General features: G+C 38.5%; 1 protein-coding gene across 1 annotated transcript in view; it reads left to right on the forward strand.

Moving 5' to 3' along the window:
- GFRA1 (GDNF family receptor alpha 1) overlaps positions 1-14713 on the forward strand; it is a 143769-nt gene extending 129056 nt beyond the window's left edge. The window contains exons 8-9 of the mRNA XM_050337270.1: positions 5123-5179; positions 6841-14713. Of these exons, the coding sequence (XP_050193227.1) occupies positions 5123-5179; positions 6841-7002 (219 nt within the window). The 3' untranslated portion in view covers positions 7003-14713. The remainder of the gene's footprint in view (positions 1-5122; positions 5180-6840) is intronic.
- The last annotated feature ends 2837 nt before the right edge of the window (positions 14714-17550 follow it).

Consider the following 17550-nt stretch of genomic DNA (forward strand, 5'->3'; position numbering starts at 1 on the left):
CATAGTACTACTGTGCTAATAAGAAAATATTATTGACAGTTGTGATAGATGCACCATCCACTTAGTGAGTTCAGAAGAGTTAAACTGATTGCATTCTTACAGTCTGTGTATTTCTCTGCTTATTGTTCGTGTCCTGTTGGAAAAACAGGTTAGTTGCATAGTAAATCTCTCTAATCAACACAGGAGGAGAACAAAAAGAACAATAACCCTCATTTGTTATAGCTACTTTAGAAGTGTGGTCATTTGAAGGATGTATTCTGGGGGATTTGTCCCTTTTCTTCAGAAAGGCTTGTTAATATGGGCATAACTAACCAGGCATCTCAGGAGAGGACAAAGGCTCTCTCATTAAAATCAGCTGTAAAAACAACCTACAAAGCACATATCTGTCATAATGATGCTTCTGTTGTCTCTCCCTGTAATGTCTGAGCAATGCTTTTCATAAAGCACGTAAGACTCAAAGTGTGTACCAAAGGAAGGAGACTGGTTTCTGAATTTGGATGCTCTCTTTGTGCCTGTTTATATTCAGATCCACCATATTCTGTTCTCCTTCTCCTCCTTCCCTCCCTCCAAATTAAAGCTCACCTCCATTTGGAGCTATCCCCAGTCAGACCTTTTCCTTGCTGTAACAGAGAAATTCATGCTGGAGTGGATATATAAAAATACTGCTGGATGACAAGCCATAAATGTGTGTACTGACTCCTGGTGAGATACTGCTGCAGTGTTTAATGCATTTATTAACCATGTAGTTCTGTGATTTGCAGAAGCTGGATGCATAATTACAAGATAGCATTTCTGGACATAAGTTCAGGGCTATAGTGTCTGCAAAGGATGGAGTTAGAAGGATTTGGGGGATGGAAAGCAGAGAGTTACTGGGTTTAGGAGGATCCTATGATAGTTATTAGGTGCAGGGTAGGAGAAGACTAGTTAGGGTGTGTATGAGCAAGGACGTGATTTAACTCATCTGTGATGCATTGAGATCAGAAGGAAATACAGAGGTCCACAGAGTCTTCTGAAGGAGAAACATCTCTATAAGCAATATTCCTTTCTCCTTTCAGAAAACCAGTAGCCCTTCTGCTGGTTCCGATTTACCTTTCTTTCTAGGAAAGAAATAAGTAAAATTTTGCCTCTCCTCATGAGAGATTTTTTTGTTTTCTGGACATGCAGTTGGTTTCTCTACCAGCCCTTGACCAAGTCTAATATTTTAATATTTTAGTTCTAATATTAAAAGCTAAAGATTGCAAGACCAAAACGAGGCTGGTGTGTGACTAACAGACAGGATACTGAAGTCATCAGGAGGTGCATAAATACAGTTATCTCTAAATATCATCTGTTGCTTGTGCTACTACAGTGAGAAGATTCTCTGGAAAAGCGGGTGTTTGTTTTTACAAAATGTAAAAGCTTTGTTGAGTTCAAGCCTGTTGGCAATATGGAAGCAGCTTCACCAGAGTAGCTCACCCTGCTGAATTATAGTTCCCTGCAAAGCTGGAGTGTCAGCCCATCTTACGTAACTTTGTTTTATAGTCTGAGGCATGTCACAGCTCAGTATATAAGTCATTAGAAAATACTGTTTTACCTCAGTAGAAAAGAACTCACAGCTCCTTCCCTACACTTGACCATTTTAAGCTAATTTTCTTTTTTTTTTTTTTTTTTTTAATTATTATTATTGCTCCAGCGCTTCTTGGTGTTTTTTGTTGTTGCTGTTGTTTGTTTGTTGGTTGGTTGGTTTTGGTTTTGGTTTTGGTTTTTATTTTTTTTATTTAATGATGGAATCCCCATAGATCTTTTTGTCACCAGATAACAGCTTTATGTGAAAATTCAAAAACATACAAGTTTGAATACAGACATCTTAACCATTTGCGTGTGCTGTTTTACTCCTGTGGAGTTAGGTACTTGCAGAACCTTGAAGGTACCTTCTTGCCTGCTTGTTAGGCAAGTAGGATACCTGCAGTGGCGATTGGCAGTGAATCTTTGGCATCCTGCATAATGTACAACTCATTTCCCAAATTTATTGGTGATGTAGATATTGCTTGTCAGAACTGTCTGCAGCTGTACGTGATGGGCAGTCATTTCTCTTGTTTAAATTTTTTAAGATAATGGAAGATGTTATAAAGTAAATAATCCAACAGCCGAGGATATCCTCTGTTATTCAAATGCATGTCTCCTAGTCTGGGTGTATTTCCCCTAAGTTTGTCAGCATAACCTCCAAGCCCTGTTTTTTTTTTTCTTTTTACTTCTGATAAGCTGTTAACTTCAGTGTAGCACATAAAGGGCAGTTCTGCTGTGAGTAGAGTTGGTTTTGCCTGAGAGTAGGGCAGGAGTGATGTTCTCCTTCGGTTGTAAGTAAAGGACATACACTTTCTACAGCACTCTCTTCAGCATGTGGGTTTGGGGTTTTTTTTTTCCCATAACTTGTGATTTAGTGATGCACTGTTGTATTACAGTAGTGCAGCCTATGCCAGTATTTCCATTATAACCCATTTTTACAGGTTTATAACTCAACACTAAAAATGTACTCTTCCAATTTGAAACTTGGCAGATAATGTCTCATCTCAGCCTCAGAATGACAGTTTTTTCTTTCCCTGTTACTTCCCCCCAACAAAAGGTTGCATTTTTGCTGTATTTTTAAATAGAAGATATTGTCCTTTCTGCTTTGATAAGAGAAAAGCCTTCCTGATTATTAAAATTGCTTTTCAATTCTAAGAGAGGAGGTCGTTATAATAGAAGATGCATTGAATAAATGTTGTTGATGTTACAATGTCTACAATAAGTATATGGATACAGAGAAGTATCACCCTCCAGATGAAAGCTAGGGAATGTTGATCAAAATGATTGAAAAGATTTTTTTACGCTGACTTCTTTTTCCAGCTGTTGATTTTACCCTTAAAATAGTGTCCTCAAAGGTAAATAGGTGTTAGCTGCTGCAGTCTATTGTTTATCAGGCAGAATGAAGTAAAGGAACACTTTACTGCATATAGGCAAAATAATGATATTTCTGTCTTTTCTCATTTGGTAAAAACTGTACAAAAGGAATGTAAATTCTAACTTTGGTGTTGAGACCAACTACCATGAGTAAGCAGAGCTGTGAATCCAAAGCAGGCATAAGCAGCAAAGCACAGTGTTCCCAATGAACAGACACTTGTGTGGAGTAGGAAATTTAGCACTGAGTGACAAACCAAGAAATAGGAGGCTTGTATGATCCTTACAGTTGATACAGTCAAGATCTGAGCCTCTGAACCTGAAGCTTTATCAGAAGCCTCACATTCCAATTCAAGGTGGGGTGTTCAGGACATAAGAAAATCAGGATTTAAACCCAGTTTCTCCTTCTTTACCCCAATGCTTGGAGCCAGCCATGTAGGAGTTGAAATCTACCCAGGTGATTTTAAAGGAAGTTTCCTGACCACTGCAAATGCAACCACTACTACAAACATTGGCAGGAAGGCTTCACTGGGATACTTCCTCTTGTTGCAGATTTAGTTCCAGGGGTTTCTTCTTCTATTTAGACAGTTAAATTTATGCTTACCATTACCACTTTTATGGAACTAATTAGTAGAAAAAAAAGAAATTTTATGGAGAGTGTTAATGAATTGAGCTATTATTTTGTCATATATATGAAAACTATCAACATATATACAGTATGTAATTCTAACTATAGCTAAGTTGTCTTTCTCTTGAATCCCAGCTGCTTCACTTTTTCAGTTGTCTCTAATGTATTTATGTATCATTAAAAGCAGAGAATTTGTTTCCTAATAAGAAGTTCAGTTCCTTCATTTGAATTCTAAAATCAGTAATTAGGTCAAAGACTACTTTGTGTCCATTGGCAGACCAGTGGCTCTCAGATATAAAATAAAATAGCTGTATGTGAAAATAATTTTTTGAGGGCATAAAATCAGAATGCTCAGCACTTTCTCACATCAGCTTTAGTCCAGTCCATCAGTGCCAAAACCAGGGAGATTCTGCAGTGTAAAATGAATGCAACACAGTAAGATTCAGATCTTCGTTTCTTGCAGAAAATAAGTTGCAAGTGCAGCAAAACCTCCAGGTGAAAGTATCAGACATGGCCAGTGCAGTCAGTAGTTTTGGTGTGTAAACCAAGGTCTTCTGTTACAACATTTGATTTACACTGAACACCATTGGCTCCTATAAAAGAGTGCTGTTTATGGTTCTGGAATACACAAAGAAAGAACTGATACTGAGAATCACTGAAGTGCTTAAGTCAACCACAGCACCTTTTATTGAAAATATCTTCCACAGCACAGGGATTAGTCTTGCTCCTGTAGAAAAGCAGAAAGCGCCCAGCCCAGTCCTGCTCACTTGAAATATTGGGAATAATAAACACCTTCTGACCTCAGACAGAGTGCACATTATTGCTTTCATTTTGTATGATGCCACCTGAAATGTTTCGTACTTGAGTCAGTGTGGAGAGCACACAGTAATAGCAAAAGATGGTTGTTCATCATAAGGTATGGCTGAAGATATAGCAGATTAATTTTTTAATTCTTGATCATGTAAAATGTTCCTGCACTATTCTATGTATGATAATCAGTGAACACAGTGTAAGCAAACAGTTCAATTTGAGTATACATGTTAAAAGACACTAAATGTTCTTTTTGTAATGTCATAGAAGAGGCTCTCTGGCAGCCATGAAATATATTAAAATCATATTTCTATTTTTATAGTAATACTTGAAAAAATGGCAAGAATCATTAAGGATAAAATACTCCTGTGTTGTATATTTTCCTAAAACTGAGGCATACGATAGATTATTTTTTAATATGCAGTGGTATTATGGTAATTATTAACTGTCATATTTAATTTCTTCTCATGAGCATACAACACCATTTTTAAGGGGCCACAGGATAACATGTTCTCTGCAGCTGATGGCACTCATCATTGTCATTACTAAGTACCCTTAGTTGAATGTTTGAAATGTTGCTGTAAATTCAAATGAGAATGTGAATGTTATTGGAAAACATGCAGTTACATTTGGAGAGTTCATTTGTTAATCATGTGCAAATCACTGTCGAAATTATAGGAGTATGACAACCCATGTAAATTTATCTAAGTGTTTTGTGCTGCTGTATGCATAAATTGTACAGGGAATAAATTCTGCATTTGTTCATAGGCACAGAAGAAGCGAAAATCCAATGAATCTGTAGATACAGAGCTCTGTCTTAATGAGGTAAGAGTGTGGATCCTATATATTTCACAGCACAGGTGTCTCTCCATAGTATAAGATTTCCAAGTCTGTCAAGATTATCATGGGTTACCTCATATTTATCTTGTCAGTTTTGTTATGTTTGGATACCATGATGTATTAAAGAACAACCTTACTCAGAAGTTCAGAGCTGGGCTCAAAGTGTCCTCTGCTGATTTATATTTTAATAGCGATATAGTGCATGTGTAGTCAGATCCCATAATAATAGCAAGTATACTTGTTTAATCATCTGCAGGAGCAGAGGATCAGGTGGGTTTTAGAGAACAATCAGGAACAAACTGATCATCATTCTGTGGTTTAAAAAAATGAGCAATTTAGGGCACGAAATGATGCTCATATCAGGAGATGTGATGCTTATACAGCTGTAGCAGGGAACAGATTGACAGACTCAAGACATGAAACTCCCAGTGTTGTTGGAGTAGTCTGCTCAGCCTGACCCCAAAGGCACCCTCTCAGACATAAGCATTACATCAGATTCCATGTCTGTCAGTCCATATCCTTTGTACCCAGTCTCTCAGGAAGCTTAATAATTAGTGATGTACATAAAGTTAACTTCTACGATGTGGAAACACATAACCTAGGCTTTGGAGCAAGACCAGCTGTACAACCATAAGCCACCAAAAGGGTGTGACCATATCTTTCAGGTTCTCCTTCACTAGTCCAAATTTGCCCAGTTCTTCTACACAGTGCAAATCCTGTAACCCATTGCTAATTCTTTAGATTCTGCTCTTAATATCTGAAAGAGATTTGTCCATGAATACCTCCCTGGCTCTGTAGACAATCATTCCTGTGGAAACTGATGCTTTGAACTCCTTCTTTGTATCTGGTCTTCTGGGTACTTGTACCTTGTACCATGGCCCATTGCCTCTGGAGAGGCTCGTCCCCTCTTTAGAAGCTGCATCCCTGGGGATTTTCACATCCTGACTGGCGGGGTCTGAGCCACTTCACATGGAATAGGTTGGACTTCATGATTTTAGAGGTCCCTTTAGTGTAAATTGTTCCACTTCTGTGATTATACCTGTTAGGTTTTCTTTTTTACTGAGGATGATAGCAATGAGAAATATTTCTACTGCATCTGCTCCTTAAGTAGTTCACTGTAATCTGCCAATCTGTACTGGCATGTGTGTACTGTTTAATTATTGGTAGCAAAGATGCCAAGGAATGCAAATAACACAGCAATTATGGGGAAAGAGAAGATTTTTGTGAGCTAGAAAATGGTCTTTTCTGAGCCCGTGAATTAGATTTTATGTATTGTTATCCAGAAGTAACTTGTTGTCAAACAAAGTTGTTCTGTTGATTCTGCAGAAGTTGAAGTTTCTCTGCAGGTCCTGCTTACGCTATTTAAAAATAAATTCGCATGATAAACATAGATTCACTAAAAATTACCATAAATTTTATGCACTGAAACATTGCTAAAGTAGTAAATTTTTTAAATTTCAAAAAATTGTCATTTTGACATCCGTTTCAATGCCTCTTTTTATCTTTCAATTTGTGACATTGATATATACAGGTATCAGTGGAGGGTGGGACATGAACAAGCAAAAGGTGAATTTCATGCTGTAGATTTAAATGTTTTTGCAGTGAAAATGTGTGATGGTGACCAAGGAAAGTATTGTGTCTTACAGAACGCTATTGGGAAGGACAACACAGCAGGAGTCTCCACCAGTCACATATCTGCGGAGAATTCACTCGCTCTTCCTACAAGCTTCTATCTAAGCACACAGCTCACCCTGATGACACTTGCACTCTCACTCTGTTTGTCCCTAAGCTCATCAGTCGTCTTGTAGCTGCATTACAAAAGGACGTGTAAAAAAAAAAAAAAAAAAAATCTGTTTGCTGTCCTCTGTTGTTTATCTGGAATTCCAGGTCTGGGAGCTAAGCTGAGGCACTCCTGTTAGAACAGTCTCAGTCAGCTGGAATTTTACTTTTTTTTTTTTCCTCTCTAAAAAAAGCTTCTTGTGATATTTAGAGGCTTTGTGAAATACTTGGTGCAGTGCTACATTCCAAACCCAAAAGGCTTTTGGGCATGCAGTGTTTTGAAGAGACAGTGTGTAAATTTGCCTGTAAAGCGACCTGGTTGGATTATTTTAATAATTATTATTTTAATTCTGGCTTTTATCTGAGAAGGAAGATGGCAGTTTTCCTGAGATCTTGTTTATTTCATTGAACGGTTTTGGTTTTCAAAGTGATTGAACTTCAGACTATCATGGATGCCAGGCTTTTGTCTAATGGTGAATGTTCTCCCAGAGAGTGGACTTTATGAAACTTCTTCATTTGATAAATCGCTACTGATGTTAAACTCTTTCAGTGTGTTAGCATTTTCCTCTTTAAATGTTTACGTACTGTAAGTGATTCTGCGTTCCCTGCTGAGAAGCCATTATAATTCACATACAGGTATAATGTATGTCTTTCAGTTAAATTCTCATAAAAATAGAGTGTGGCGTAGAACCTTCTAACAGTACATTTATCTTTTAATTATAATCATCTAGCCTTAACAAGAGTGAAGATTCTTTAAATTAGCAAGAAGCAGCCATTGTGAAAGCTTGATAAAGATACATTTCTTTAAATACGAGGAACAATTTTTCCTACAGGGTTTCAGCTGTACAGTTTATGGTCTTCTATGCTTCCATTGTGATAATATAGTCCAGTTATTATACTGTTTGTTTAATAAAAAAGTTACATACAATTTATTTGCTCTACTAAAACATCGTTATCTGTTTATACGTACCTGATAATGTCAGATCAAAAAGTTACAGGAACTTCATGCCTTACTTCTCTTATCAGAAACTTGTAGAGGGACAAGAGGTAGTAGGATATCATTTAAATTGTGGTTTATTTCTTACTCTGCTAAAATCAACACGAAAAATGGTTGATCCAATTACAAGGCAGCGCCACGCACACACACACAGAAAATGTGACACGATTTTCTCACTCTGGTAGTTCCTACCACAGACTTTGGCATTGCTGACATGATGAACTGTTTGCAAGACGAGTCCCATAAATTAATTCAGTGGTTTGGATGGCAGTCTTGCCAATATACATGGTTTAATCTCTCGGTTCTAACTCAGACGCTGGCAGCCCGCGCTGGCTCGTGGTGATTTCCTGCAGTATCTAGAAGGAATTCTTTAAAGCTTTAAATGTCAGGAAATAGGCAGCATTTCTCCTAAGGGCTGTCGTTATACCTTACTGTGATGGCTTGTTGACTGTTACAAGCAGTTATGTCTAAGTGATCAGCAGTAATCAGTTTTTGTTTCTATTGGAAGTAGAAGATAACTTCTCAAGCAAGGAGTTCATCATGTTGAATGTACGGATTTATGTTGAGACTTACACAGTTGTGGCCTGTCCTGCTCTGAAATGTCCAGATCACTTATTTGCAATACAACTATAAAGTACAAATTACTGTTTTATCAACTGCACTGAAGATTTGGAGTGTGCGAAATACACATCTTACTAAGAGATTATTAAACCTATTGACAAGTTCATCTTTTGAGATTTTTTGTTTTCTTAGCTAATAATAAACACTTTCATAAATTTTGAATTTCATTTATGTACTTTTGATTATGGTCACGTAATAGACATTTCAAAGCCATGTGTATGGGATAGAATTCTACAATACTCTGTGTCAGTGAACATAAAAAATTAGATAATATTACTCTTTAATTCTGTGTTGATAAGAAACTGCAAATTACTTTCGAAGGCGACAGAGCTGCTTTCAGAGAAGAGATATATAGCCCATCATTACCAGCAAAGCCCATGTGGTTCCTGTTGCTCTTCTTGTAGAAGAGAATAAAATTATTGAAAACTAGTGGTAGCAGAAAAAAGATTACGAGATTCATGATTTAAAAAATGAATCAAATTCGTTTATGTCAAAAGGAGTTGGTAGTATAATCTATTGAAATGCTAATGAACATAGCATTAGAATTCAGAAGTCTGACATTATCCAATTAAAAATATTTTCAAAACAAATTCATAAACATTACAATTATTAAATCCATCTTTGATCCCCAAAACTTTCTTTAAAATATGGTTTGTATTCAGCACATTAAACATTTTAGGCAGTATTGGGAATTTTAATAATCTCCCAGTATAGTACATATTTTTGGAAGATTTTTTATGTTTGGTTTGATTGCAATATATCTGTTATATTTAATACCAATTATTAGAGCTCTGGCACTGTGTGATCCAGAATAAAAGCTGTTGATCACTTATACTGTAAATAACAACTTATTAGGTTCTTATTACAAAAGAAACTGCAAACTATCTGAGTCAATGAGAGTTACCTTTGGAAATACCATTCATATATAGTAGGGGAAAAAATGGTGTTTTATATAGGTAACCATGTTACCACAAAAACCCCCAACAGAACACTGAAGCTTTTCATCCTGCAAATTAAAAGCATACTGAATTCTTAAAAAAAAAAAAAGATCTTATTAAGCAGCAAAAGAGAAAAAACCCTTAGCATCTGACATTCATACTAAAGTTTTTACAGGCATCATCATGCAAATATTGGAGGATGTGGTGTGGATGATATCAGTTTATCATGGTGACCTCATCAGCACAGTCATTTACTACTGTACTAAAGTATACAAATACTTCTTCATTTTTTTCCCCCTTGTGTTAAGTTCTCAAATGGACAAACTTAGTCTGGGCTTTATATATTCCTTTAAAAGATTAATTTTATCCATGTAACAATAATATAGGAAGTGTCCAAATACAGGATGTACATAGAGGTGACCTACTGTTTCAGTTGTAAATCTGACCAGTTTCACTTGTGTGTAAATCACGGGCTACTGTAAACATATCAAAATCATCTTTCTCATTTAATGTAGTGGCACAGACATTGTCATTAGTATTATTAAAAGCATGTTTATGTTTCTTTTGGAAGTAGCTCACAAGGAAAACTTTACAAGGGTAAAATTCAAACAGAACTGAAATACATGGCTAAGGTTGTGCAGTATTCAACATAATTATTAATTCCACAAACTAGTCCAGTGAGAGAGGCACTGAAGGTTAATCTTTCAGATATGAGCAAGAATAACAGCAGTTGAGGGTTTCCCTTTTCCCAGTGTGTGTGGTGACACCCACCAGCAGGCAGCAGTCCTGAGGATAGTGCCTGCAGTGGTTTGGTCAGTAAGGAGGGGTGCAGCCCTCGTTTCACTGTCTTGGCTCCCTGAGATCCCAGCTCCTTCAAGAGAATTGAGATGGGGTGCTGAGGACTGAGCAGGAGCCATCCATCTGTCTTCTCCAGGGCACTGGCCACTTTCCATTGAGCAGCTTCTTTCCCACTGTGTCATTAGGAGGAATTAGGTGGAACTGGAATTGTTAATAATTTCAAAGCATTGCATAGACAGACTGTCTGGAGACCTATTCCCAACCTTATTTTTTTTTAAATAAAATTGTGTCCCTCTAAGACCCAGCCTTTTGAATATGAGGCTGTTCACAATTTTTTGCTGTTTTAATTAGTAGACTGAAAATACAAAAGTATACACCTTTACTAAGCCTGTGCAGTTGGGCTGGAGATAAAGACAACAGATCAGGAATCGCCTTGAAATCTCAATCTCATTAAAATTTGTAATTGTTGCTTAATCACTACGATATTTCCATGGAGTAAAGATGGTGAGAAACCAGTGAAGGAGAAGAGCAAAACTCAGAACAGCTCCCTGAAGGGAGGTGAATCTTGTATATGTCAAGTGACAGGAGTATCCCATACTTAGCTTGTAATAAAAGAGCTGGATTCTGCTAGAACAGCAGCTCCTTCAGAGCAAGCAGTAAAAGATGGAAGCACGAGCAGTTATTCATAAACAGTTATAACTTCTATAAAATGCAATTCTTTGTTGTCAACACCAAGGTGGATTTACCTCACTGATAAATATATGTTCACTGGCATTCTCTCTTGCTGTGTTAAACTGTTCTGCGTTCTGCATGTTCTGCATTAGAACTGTTCTGGGCTAAAGAGGCCTGCAAGGTTGTTTCATGCCCATAAGGTTACTCTGAGTCTACCTGACGTCCCTGATATCAAATAGAAATATATTTGCTTCTGATGAACTTGGCAGAGAAATTAATCCAGTGACAGTTAAATATTTCTCATCTTTAAATATTTGCTTTTTCTTAGCAGCTGGTTCATCCTATGACATTTCAATTATTGGGTATTTCAGCTTCTCCTTTAACTTTGGAAGGTCATTTTGTCCAACTCCACAGTATTCCACTTTATACATTTGCTTCATTGGTTTTTCTTTTTTAATTACAGTCTTCACTTTCGAGAAAAAAAAAAATCCGATCAGGAAATGTCTCTGTGGAATTAAGAACACCTTTAAAGGGGAGGAAACTGCAAGTTCCTGTTTTCTCTCTTTATCACTGATTTGACATGAATAAGTGAAAACACGATGTTGCTCTTCCCCAAATGGAATTGAAAATTTAGTTTGGTATAGAATAGGATTGAAAACTTTCCAACTCGCATAAGCTGTTAGAATATATTTAAACACTTCTAATGTATTTTCCAGGTGGAATTTCAGTCAAATAGGTAAAGTCTCACTAAGTAGTATTTTTTTTCAAGAGTAAGAAGTCTCTTTGGAAGTTGTGATGGCTGCGTTTTTAAGGTAAAATCAGAGAGGATGGTGAATTCCCGTTTTTAATATTATCTCAACTTTCATACGCCCTTGTTTCTTGTTCTCTTATGAGTGTGTTTGCCTTCAGGCAGTGGTTATACTTACTAGATATGTTATTAGCTATGGTCACCTCAACAGTTGGAAGCTGACTCCAACTCCTGCTTAGATGTGTCATCTCTTTTTATCTTACATAAAAGTGTGAGCAGCAAATTCAAGATGTGGCCTAAAGATTACCAGAAGTTTAAGAGAGCACAGTCAACAAACTTCTCAGTAGCATTTCTTATCACTGGAGTTAGTGGTTCTAATTCTGCATTAGTACTGTCTAGAGTACTCCCAAAAGTTCTCTGAGCACATTTAACCAGAGTTAAACCAGTTTCTGCTGTTTTACCTTGTTCAGGTGCCAATAGCTGTTGCCATGCATAGAAATTAGAGCTAATTGCTGCCTAGATTAAAGCAGCCAAACGTTAGCTCCTTTCCCCCTGCTTTTAGTGATTCCAGCACACTAATTCTTTTGCACTGCTTTTTAATCTGTCGAAAGGAGAATTGCCTAGAATCCAGAAGAAAATTAGTCATAGATTTAAAGGCAATTTTCTTCAAATTCCTCCTTCCAAAATACCATCATTACTGACTTCTTAAAAACTTCTGTCCTCCAAAGACTGAATACCCCCTGCTCAACACGTTCAGTTCTTAGGAACCTGAACAGGAGTTTGGGGAATTCAGCTTCCAGTGAAGGAGGCTGTGTATGTTTTCAAGACTCTTCAAGCCTCTTATTCTGCGAATTGATGTCCCCTCCAGACTTTTCTGAGTTCATTTGCTCGGTCTGCTTGGAAACACCAAAGAGCTGGAAATGGCTGACTGATGCCACTCAGGTCTTGGTGTCAGTAACTGCAGTCCATCTCAGGTCAGTAATCTCAGCCCACATTTACTGGCCAGTTGCATAAAAGCAGTGTCGCAGCAGGCAGTAACAGGCAGCAGCGTTCTGGCTGACCACAAATGCACTGGTAACTCGCTGTGCATCAGCACTGGCTGGTGTGTACCAAGCCTTTGTGTCTGCTTCATCAGCCAGGCCTGTCCAGCTGGGGTGGAGCTAATGCACACACCCTGATAAACCTGTTGGAACTGCAAGCTTACAAATAGGTCATGCCAGGCTTGCTAGCTCCAGCTTTTCAGCTGGTCTGCACCGAATAATGTTGATTTTGACCACTGCACTTGTCCTTAGGTCAAAGCTTAAATGCTACAAAAGCTAATCCCCATGGATTTACTGAACCATGGGGTGATATAAACTCCTTTAAGCACAGAAACCACCAGAAAGTCTCCTGAAACTCTGAAGTAATTTTCAGAATAAATTGAAAACATCGTCATCCTCTCCTGGTAATGTTTATGCAATAGGATATTTTTGATGGAAGCTTTTGTCAAAAACAGGAGAAAGCCTGAAGATGCAAAAAGTACTGTTTGGGGAGCTACCATTTATTTTAGCAGGAGATATTGCAGAGAGCACAGTGCTGAGACAGAGAAATGTGTGTCCCACTGAGGGTAAGACAGAGAAATCATACTTTTTTTCCTTTGTGAAGTGGCCCATGGAAACTTCTCCCCCTTTTGAGAGCCGAAGGAATTCTTCTGGGAGTATGCTGACCAAAATGCAGGGAGCGCTCATCTCCCTTTCACCTTCCCAGACCTGATTGTTGGTAATGGCATCATCTGCATGCTTTGGGATGGGACAAGGGCTTTAACCCTTAAGTGAAAGTTAATTCAGGAAGAGTGTTTGTAATGATTGCTAGAAATGGAATAAAGCCCTACAATGGATTGCATCTGGCAGATGGGAGTGCACAACTCAGACTGAGCTGAGTCACACATTGCTTATAGAGAAAAGTGAGTGGAGGTTAAAATCGAAATCAAAAGTAGTCTTGAATTTTATATTGCTGCTTCTCTGGGAGAGTCATAGTAGAAGTGGTGCATTACAATCAGCCCCTTACCACTTCACAGTACCCTCCACTGTTTCTGGGTAAGAACAAAAAGGAAATCCAAAAGGCAGGCAGTGGAGGAAATTTCTTCAAAGCACTGGAACACACGGTAAACTTAACTGGTGGCAATTACTAATCTCCATGTTCTTCCTTTCCCCCAAATTACTGCCGCTGAGTTTACTTAACAGGGTTTGTATGATGTTATGTGTAGCATTGGTACTGAAATGATTAGCTGTGATTAGTGCTGCTCAGGCTGGGAAGGTGTATGTGTCTTTCACCTGAGGGTATGTCAGATTTTGTACTTCTTGTGCAAGTGCAAGTTGACAAGAGCTGCAGCAAAAAGGAAATAGCAGGGGAAGGCTCACATTAAAAGTAATTTTTCTTACATCATGGTGATAAAAGGATTAATTGAGGGTAAGAAGAAAGGATGCAAATTAAGTTAACAGGTAGTATTAGGACCCGGGAAGACTGGCATTCACTGTGATCTGAGGATATCCAATGTTAGTATTTTCCTGCCTTTCTTTTTGTCTTTTTTTTTTTTTTTTTTTCTTCTTCCTCAAAAACTGTCTAGAACTTGCTTCCATTTTCTGGAGGAGATTCTTACACAAAGAGTTACCTTCTTCTGTAAATCGTATGTCATGTTATGGATTTCTGTACATCTCACTGCAGGTTATTATGTGTCAGGTTTTCAGTCATAATGGCTGGTAATTTGTTGTCAAAAAACAAAAACACTGTTCACTTGTTCCTGTTGACTTTCTTAGGCTTTGCTCTGAGGACACTGCCCTTTGGACTGTCCACACTTGGAAGTTTTGGAAGTTGATTCATGATGTTTGATGTTTTCTGTTGGCATAATCCTCCTGCATTAGTATTGTACATATCCAGAAAACAATCCCTCTCAATAAACATTATTCTCTTTTTTTATTAAAAAAGCATGTTTTTGTGAGAACAATTTCCATTTTTTTTTCTGTTTTGATTTGTACAAAAAAAAAAAAAAAAAGGAAAAAAATAAGGAAGCTTGACTGGCAAAAAAAAAAAAAGGATCACAAAGAAGAGGAAAACGAGGTTGATTTCATTTTTCCCTGTTGTTTTGCAGTCTACTATGATCTAAGAAAATAAGAAATAAAGCTTTTCCCTTTAAATATCTGTTCATTTGCTTGCTCCCTAGTCTTTTTGTGTTAGTGAATGTGGCCTGCAAAATTATAATGAGCAGGCAGTATAAGAGGGAAATGATGGAAAGATGGGCACAAGAGTGGCCAGCTGGCCCTATTCATGCTTGTTCACTCTCTGGCACACAAACACGCCTCCACACCCATCCCACCCCTTCATCCTACCAGGCCAAAAAGAAAGGGCTCACTCCTATTTTCACACAAAGGGAGCAAAAGATCTGCAAAGGCTTTGAAGACAAAAGGGCAGAGTGTGCTGGAAGGGGAAAGGGAAGGTGGATAAACAAGCTTTCCTGATGCCCTTCCTCATTTTGATGACTAGAAACCAGGAAAATTGTCTCAGCATTTACTCATATTCAAACCGAGACTTAAATGCGCATATTGTGAGGGAAGAGCAATCACACTCATCCATGAAAAAACTGCTGCACAGCAAAGGGCGGGGCAGAGCCTCCCACCATTTTAAGACCAGACAGTTTCGATCGCTGTTGCCTCAGAGAGGGGAAGCAAGACTTGGGGGCAGGATGCAAGAAGGAAAGGTGGGAGTGGTAAAGATGGACACAATCCGAGGTGAAAGGACTGCTCCTTAGGGCTGAAAACACTTTTCCAGCTCAGTCATCATCGTGCTTTGGCAGCTCCAGAAGGGGCTAGAGTTGCATGGGGTGATGCAAGCAGGAGATGTTTAACTGTCCTGGCATCGTTTGCTACTCAGATGATCTGTGTTTCAGGAGGCGGGAGGGGAAGGCGGCGGATTCTGTTTGGCAGCATCCAACAGCTCAGCTTGCGTTCCTGGGCCAGCTATGGAGGTTGCTTGGAGTCATTCTGCTGCTGTTCCAGTCCTGTGCAGAAAGGGCTGCAGCTTCTTCAGCTCTTGCAGTGCCGTCTCCCAAGTGTTTAACCATTTCAAAGGCAGTTTCGGAGTGTGAGATTCACAAAAGCAATCAAAATGTTTGCCAGGATGAGTTAGTGTTGGACTTTCCTTCTACCTGCTTTCCCTCCTCTGTGCTGCCACACTGCCAGCGCTGTGAAAGAGGAGGATGTGAGGGGGAGGAACAGCAGTGAAGCCTCCATTCAAGAGGTGCAGCTCCATGACAAACTTACTGAGCAGCCTCTCCTGGGACAGATGAAACCAAGCCGTGTTTGACATCACTAAGCAGCCAGCTATGCATGACCAGATGGGTTCTTCAGTGTGCATCATCTGTGGGTTTGATTTTTAGGTTTTGTTTTGTTGATTTAGGGTTGTATTTTGGCTTTTAATTGTTTCTCCTCACACATAGGCTTCCTTTGGTGATTTCCCTCTGGATTGAGAGATAATGGCAACAGGGCTACTTTTACTGGACAAAGGCCAGTTGGTAAGTTAGTATTGGGGTCTGCCTAGAAAGTGCACAAACACGAGTCATTGTGTCACACTGCCCTTCTTCCACGTGTATATATTATGCTGTTAATAAAGAGTGATGCCTCAGAGCATCAATATCTTGTCATTACAGAGAGGACCAGTGTCCTCGTGAAGAAACCAAGTCCTCTCTCCACTGTCCTGGATGTGAGGTGTTAAACAAACTGTGCCCATCAAACTTTGGCACTTGGGCTGACTTTCAGCAAGACTGTTAGTGAGGTCTAGTGATGCCCAAGATAAGTGGGGTTATCTACTTTTAATGGCACTTATAGAATAATTTCAGTTAAATGGGTTATGCAGAGACATTTTAAATGGCACCCTCATAAGCGGTTGAATGGTTTGGCACCTTCAAAGCAGGCCTGTGGTGGACATGTTAGAGGGGAAAATTTGACACCTTCCTGTTTGGAGTTTTTGTAGACATGCATTTTCACTATGCCATTAAAGTAACAGAGGATCTAAGCTGCACAAGAAAGGGATTTTGAAGGGTGATCCTAACCATTTTCCAAGCATGCTCCTACAGCTCTCCAAAATCCTCTGCCCAAGCAATCAGCCAGCCCTGACACTTGCATAGCTCCTGTGTGTTGGCAAAAAACCCCGTCTCTGTTATTGTCTGCTTCATGCTGAGTTCTGGTTTACATTCAGAGACAGAAGTGAGATTTCCTGAAACAATTTTTTGGTAACAATAAACTCAGTTGTTTTGGTGATACGCATGTCTTTTTTGGCTCTGAATACAAATTACACCCCCTAATTCTGCATTGCTAAATTTTTTTATCTATATTAATTACAGTAAACTGCAGAGCAACAGCCAGGAACAAGCCAAAATAGGGACTGGGAAACTCTGCTCCATAGTAATTGTGCAGAAGGTTTTTTGGATTGATTGTTGTTTGTTTTTTTTCCCCCCCAAAGAGGATGCTAGAAAATCTTTTACTTTGAAGTAGAAAGCCTAGTTCACAGAGTCTCTAATTAAAAAACACATTCATGTTTTGTAGCATTATAAAATAAAGCCTGTTAGTCAATTGCTTTTGAAGGACCTGCAATTCAAGTCTCTGAATTGCTATTGTGTATGTATTTTAAAAAAAGAACAACATTCCACCAATATTCTCAGTGAGGTTAACTAAACAGATGGTATTTATCTCTGGGTTTGCAAGTATGCCACATCCTCTTGCTTTTAAAAGAGACATTAACAGAAAAATCTTAAAGAAAGGCAGTTGGAAAG

The sequence above is a fragment of the Myiozetetes cayanensis genome, unplaced genomic scaffold (assembly GCF_022539395.1).
Source record: "Myiozetetes cayanensis isolate MyiCay16 unplaced genomic scaffold, myiCay2020 scf10, whole genome shotgun sequence".
Taxonomy (NCBI): domain Eukaryota; kingdom Metazoa; phylum Chordata; class Aves; order Passeriformes; family Tyrannidae; genus Myiozetetes; species Myiozetetes cayanensis.